The 6,436-nt window shown below is 56.8% G+C and overlaps 1 protein-coding gene across 1 annotated transcript; it reads left to right on the top strand.

Annotated features, from left to right (window-relative positions):
- Positions 1 to 675: 675 nt before the first annotated feature.
- On the top strand, positions 676 to 6,418 carry LOC128818454 (uncharacterized). The gene is given in 6 exon segments (XM_053997826.1): positions 676 to 799; positions 802 to 819; positions 822 to 867; positions 1,080 to 1,137; positions 1,140 to 1,234; positions 6,259 to 6,418. Coding segments are annotated over 6 exon segments (390 nt in total). The 3' UTR covers positions 6,308 to 6,418.
- The last annotated feature ends 18 nt before the right edge of the window (positions 6,419 to 6,436 follow it).

Genomic DNA, 6,436 nt, shown 5'->3' with positions numbered 1-6,436 from the left:
GGGGAGAAAGAGGATCTTTACACTCTGTATGCTCTGACCCAGGCTCAGTGTCCAGCTCTGCTTTGGGACAATGTCCAAGTCTGTGTCCCCCTCCAGCTGCCTCAGTTTCCCCTTTCTACAAGTTGTTTTTCCTGGGTTTAAGTGTAAGTTGCTCAGGGCAGGGACTGTATCCCACCAGGGACATCCCTCAGTGACAGGATTGCTCCTGTGGGGAGGGTCCTTCTAGATCCCCATGGGTGGGGGCTGTGGTTGAGGGGCTTTGGGTGTTCCTGGGGAGGAGAGGGGGCATGAGCTGAGATGGGAATGGGGGCAACAGCAAGGGTGGAAGAGAGATCCAGCTTAGGGCTGCAGGGGAGGCCAGTGAGCGGTGATGCATCCTGATTTTGGGGGGGCTTTAGGGTGCTTTCCTTCCTTTGAAAGAGAAGGGGGATGACAAAGGTGAATGCGGTGGGTTCTTCCCCTCCCGGCAGCTGCTGCAGAAAATCCCGGGGAGACAAATCGTGGGGATGGGTAAGGGGAGTTTGCAGCCTCTTTTTTCCACCAGCCTGCCCAGCTCGGGGGCATCTCATCCGCCCGGATGGGCTTCGCCCCTCGCCCGTTCCCTCCCCTGCAGCCCCCGGGCTCAGGAGGGGAGCGAGGGGAGGGGGAACCGCCGGGGTGTTCGAGGGGATTGTCATGGTTACCTCCCTGGCAAAACAAATGGCTCCACTGGGTGATGGTGATGGTCACCCAGACAGCTCCGGACACTTTGAATCAGCGGTGGGGGGCGAGAGACCCACCCTGGGGATCCAGAAGCCCCCATCCCAGGGGAGCCAGACACCGGGGCAGAGCCTCCCCTCCGGGGCACATGTTGCTGCAGCCGGTTCGGTAAGACCCTTCCTCGCCCCCCCGGGATCCCCCGGACTCCCCGGTTTCCCCCAGCCCCGCTGCTCGGTGGGGAGGGTCCGGGGGGTGAAGCCACCGGTTGCTGAGGTGGCTGGTGGTGCAGCGCTCCCCCACTCCAAGCCCCGGCGCTTCCTCCTCTCCCTCTCTCCCTCCCTTTCCCTCTCTCCTCATCTCCCTCTCTCCCCGTCTTCCAGAGACAGCGCTCCGCAGCCGTGCCTGTCGCCTTCGGGATTCCTCCTGCCCCTCCTGCCCTCCCCAGCCCAGCCGCAGAGGGGCTGGAAGAGTGGGTGAAGTTGCTCCAACCCCCCCATCCCCTTCTTCCTTCTCCTCCTCCTCTCTCCCAGGAAAGGTAAGAAAAGCAGTGGCTACTCTCCAGTTGCTCCTCACCTTTTTAGCTCCGCAGGGGTGGGTGTGAGGGGTGTGTGTGTGTGTGTCACTTCCCAAGGCTGTGCAGGATCCCAGCACAAAGCTGCTCACTGAAGAGATCCCTGTCATAATATTTGTGCAGGCACAAGCCCACACTTTGCAAGCTGCTGCTTCCCAGCCTTGCTTTTTCCCAGCTGGATGGTGAGTCCTGGAACATCCCATCCCTCCCCAAAAATTGTACAGACATTAGTAGTGACTGTGTCCGTCTCTGTGCAGGGATGGATGGGGGGATGATGCTGGGGGTGGTGGGCTGTTGCTGTCCTGGGCAGCCAAGTGGGATTACTCATCTGTGGACACACTGTTTGGGGCAGGAGGAGTGACCTTGGCAGGGTGAGGGGGGCTGATCCCCCCTGGTAGGGGTCAAAACACTGAGACCTGGCTGGAATCCACCACACTGGCTGGGCCAGGGCAGGACAGGGGTGGATGGAGAAGGGCTGTGCTGCTCCTGGGGGCCCTGTGTGTCTCCTTGGATTTGGATGCACCCCAAGCAGGAAGCAGACTGCCTGGTGGGTTTAGCCCAGCTGAGGGGTGTCTGGGCCAACACCCCTGCTCTGGCTCAGCCCAGGGATCTTCCCCCCAGCTGTGAGCCCAGCGACGTGGGGGTTAACTAACCCCTGTGTCAGAAATGTGTGATTAACAGCTCTAGGAAGGTGCTTGAGTCATGAATCCAGGTCTGTGAGACCCAACTCTGGGGCCAGGCTGGTGGTCCAAGACACTTGCCAGGGGTAAAGCTGACAGTCCCCAAAATCTGTCTCTGCCAGGGCTGTCAGTCATGTCCCAGCCTGGCACTATGTCACCTCGGAAAGGGAGACCTGGTTGCTTCCAGGGGGCTCTGGCAGGAGAAGTTGCTTCCCAACCTTTCCCCAGTTTCCATATCTGAGGCCTCAGGGTGTCCTTGGGGTCAGCAATCTTTGTCACTGCTGTGGCAGTGGGGGGCCCATGTGGTCACCCTTTGGGGGCCTGCAGTGGCTGTTTTCCTGGTTTTCCATTAAGTGGGATATTCTGCTTGCAGTTCGAGGCAAGGGGAGGCTGGAGATGGGAGAACAGTTCCTGTAGCTTTTGCTGAAAGTGTCTCACAGGTCTGCCATGGTGGATCCATGGCTCTTCCAGATAGGACAGTGCTACTGGTGCTCTTTCAAACCCCATTTCCTCAGTTTTTCTAGAGATATTTTGGGGGTTGATCCCAGTTGCCTGGCCAGGTTTGAGCCTTGTGCTTTGGGAGAAAGCAGCTGGAGGGCTCCTGCATGTCTTAGTCATGACCTGCAGTAATGTGGGTCAGGGTGAAGTCAGGGGTCCCTCAGCAGCTCCCTGAGCCTTGCTGCCCCTGAAAACCGGGGAGAATTCCCAAGGGTGACTCTACTTGAGAGCCCCGAAAGTTTGGGAAGTGCAAGGTTTCTCCTGTCTTGAATTTGCAAACAGGGTCGAGTTTGTTTCCCCGTGCAGATGGCCCAGGAATGCTGATGGGAGGCTGTGGTGCAACAGGCATCCTCGGCCAGCTCTGCCCACCTGTACATCTCCACAGGACGCTCCGGCTGTCGTCATCCCGGCGAGCCACTGGATGTCAGTGTTGATTGAGACAGACGACGTGGAAGGAATATTTTACCCAGCTGCAGAAAACCAGGCATCCTCTGAGCAGTGGGGATGTGCCCCAGGTCTAGTTCGGACCTGGAGGCAAGATCTCCAAGGGAACTCGTTTGTGGCCGGTCAGGGGTTACAGCAGGGCGAGGCAGTGATTCAGCTGCTCAAAAATGTGTCTGATGCAAGGTGTGACACCAGGGCTGGGCTTCACACAGGAGCCTTCCTGTCCTGGGGGGCAGAAGCAGCTGGACTGCCCCTGATTTCTACCCTTCAGGCAGCAGGGCTGGGTGGAGCTGTGTCGGGTTTTATCCCAGCTCCTGCTTTGACTCTCTGTACCCTGTTGTTGGCTGCGGATGCCACAGATCCTGTGATGCGGTACAGCTGGGACCCCAACCCACTCCTGGGTGTCGGGTCCTGCCAGAAGCCAGGCTGTGTGCTCACAGTTTTGCTCTATTTTCCTTTTCAGTGCATGAAAATACACCTCAGAGGAGCATTACTCTGCCCCTGTCTTTACTCCACGTGCTCAGACAGATTTTTTGAGGGCACATCAGCACTTAGAGACACAGATGGACACCCCGGAAGCTCCAAGCAGTGCTTCAGGCACCACCCCCATTTTCAGGCACATAAACACCTTTTCCCATCCCATAAAATCCAGCCCCAACCTCTCGGGAGTGCTGGGACAGACACCTGCAGCCCTGTGCAGGGCCTGGAGCCTGTGCTCTGGCTTGCAGCCCTGCGCTCCCTGTGTGTAACAGCAGGGATGTCGCAGCAGCATCAGCACCTTCCCTGTCAGTCAGGCACAGGATTTGGCCGAGGGTATTGCCTGGAGTGGGATGATCACATTTCCATGTCTCCCTCCCCTCTGTGGCCAGGAAGAGCAGTAGGTTGTCATGGAAAGGATGCTTACAAAGGAAGGGGGAAAAAAAGATCGATCCAGTAGCAGCCTGGTGTGCCAGGTCCAGAGCGCAGCTGGCCAAGGGACAATATCTGTCCCCAGCGTTGAGGTGCTCCCTAGTTTGATGGGATTATAGGTGTATTTTGAGGGCTGAGGTGTATTTTGAGGACTGATTAACCTTCAGTGTTTTCCCTTTTTCCTGAGATGCCAGGTGCAGTGTGAGGTCAAGAGGCACCTGGCCAGGTCTGTGGGATGGCCCCACACTTGCTGTGTGTGGGAGGCGGGACACATTTGGTGGCAGTGAGGGGACACGCTGAGCTCTGGGTGTGTCTAGGGGTACCCTGTGCAGCATTAAGCTGTTGGTAATTTTTTGGGGATGCAGGGTCCTGCCAGGTCCTGAGAGTCCAGGCCCTGTGGCCTGAATGGAGACTGAGTGCACATCCCAGAGCAGCAAAGGCGGGATGGGGAGCAGGAAAGGCGCCAGTGCTGAGTTCCTGCACAGGGGAGAGATTCCAGCCTTCCCACTGCTCTCCCTCACTCCAGCCTTTCCGCTGCTCTCCCTTTCCATGCTGCAGTCACTTGATGGCGTTGGTGACACAAGCTGCGTGGAGCAGCCCCATGGCTCTGCTGGCAGCATCCCCTTTCAAAGGGTTTTTGCCGGGAAGAGCCCTCTGAGCCCTCCCTGTCCTTGTGGGGCCGATTTTTTGGCTGGCACAGCAGTGTGGGCTGGTGCCAGGCTCCTCTGAGCCACCTCGGAGCTGCAGGAGAGGTGCAACTTTCCTGTCTGGATTAAACAGGACATGGCACAGGGCTCTGCATCTCAGCAAGGATCCCTTAGTGCTTGTCCTGGCCCAGGTGATGCAGAAATCCCTGCTGGCAGAGTGATTCCCATGGGAGCTACGTCCCTAATCTTCCATGGGTGCAGGAGATGTGAGGGGCTTGGATCTCACCCATGGGTCTGTACTAAGTCCCCAATTCCAAGCTGAAGTCACGGTCCTGGAGCCCAGATTCACCCCTCTGGCATTTCTGTAATGAATTCCTGTTGTGCCAAGCTGTTAGGTTTAAGGTAAAATCATTCTCCCTCCTTCCTCCCCCACCTGGCATTTAATCACTTCCCAATACCTTGATGGCCTCTGCCACATATTGAAGTGAGGGGAGCTTCATTATCTCTCCCTGTGGCAGGTGAACTCTTACCAGCTCCTGACTTCCCAGGCCCTGTTGGCACGGCTTGGAGCATCCCGGTGTGGGATGGCCTCCCCTGGCTCAGGTGGGACTCCCATTCATCTCCTGACTGTGGGAGCTGCATCCCCATGGATGCATCCCCCACCTCCCTGGGCAGCTCCTGGCATGAGCAGCATTTATGCTGGAAGAAGGGGTGGATTAAATCGGGAATTTGAGGTTTTTGGCCGGGATTCAGGGGCGTGCCTTGGGATTACTGCCCTCCATCATCATCTTCACTACTGTTTCCTGTGCTCAGTTTCCCTGGCTGCTCTCCCCCATTCTGGACAGCCCTATTTGCTCTCCCTGGCTCTCCCTTTTTCCTTTATGAACGTCGTTTCCCTGCCCGAGCACTCATCCGGCTCGTGGCCTTGATGTCTTCTGTGGCATTTGCATATAAAGGTGAGTTTTAATAACGCAGGAATGAGAAACTGATGTATTTCAGTGCTGCTGGCTTCTCCTGGGCCTCGTAAATCACTGCATAAAGCATTGCAGAGCCAGCCAGGGAGAACTGCTGCCTAGCAACTTCTCCCGGTTCCCCGAGGGATCGGGATGGGGCCCTAAAATCCACCTGAAAGGTCTTCTTTAAAACCCTGAGGCCTGGGGGAAAGGAGTTGAAATGGAGGAAAATCTGCTTAGGGAAAAGAGTTGGAATGTAATTGGCATAAGGAGTCACTTTGCATCTGAATGTGTCGGCTGAGCACAGAGAGGGATGAGTCAGCCTGTGCAGGAAGGATCTGGAGATGCAGGACAGCAGAGCAATGGCACCTCCCTGTAATCAGCAAGGATGAGGACGGGCAAGGGCATGGGAGGGCAGGAGCATGTATGGCTCTGCCTGCCTACTCTTCCTTTCCCAGGAGAAAGCAAAACTCTCATGATCATAGTCTTATCTTGGAGAAAGTTGTTGGTTTGAAGGATAATGAGGAGAAAGAGGGACAGAAAAAGACGTTAACCTGTTCTGCTCAGACTCCAGCAGTGTGGGAGGTGGGGACTATGGACCTCCAGGGCTGTCTGTCCCCAGCCAGGGAGGTTTCATCTGAACCTCCTCCCTTGTGCCAATGGAGATTTGGAGCAAGGGTTTGCTTTGTGTCTTCCCATCGGGGTCTTGCTCCATCCCCATCACTGCAGTCCCAGGTCTCATCCTGTCCCAGGTCACTCACCTTTCTGTCCTCAGGGCTTCAGAATGAGGTGGCAGAGCCATGCAAACATTTTGGTCACTCGGGGCTCCACATCCATTCTCACCTTTCTCTCTCCAGCTCCCCACTGTCACCCAGAGACCCCCAGGAAGATGCCAGGGCTGATTAACCGGGTGACCCTCTCCCGGCTGCCCCTCATTGCGTCCGAGGTGACATCCTGCGTCAGTGGCTATGCCTTTGGGATGACAGCCCTGCTCACCTACCACAACCCAGACCCCCAGGCTTTGGAAGGCAAGTT

Source organism: Vidua macroura, chromosome 23 (genome assembly GCF_024509145.1).
Source record: "Vidua macroura isolate BioBank_ID:100142 chromosome 23, ASM2450914v1, whole genome shotgun sequence".
NCBI lineage: Eukaryota > Metazoa > Chordata > Aves > Passeriformes > Viduidae > Vidua > Vidua macroura.
The sequence above is the reverse complement of the archived record's forward strand: the minus strand, read 5'-3'. Positions and strand labels throughout refer to the sequence as shown.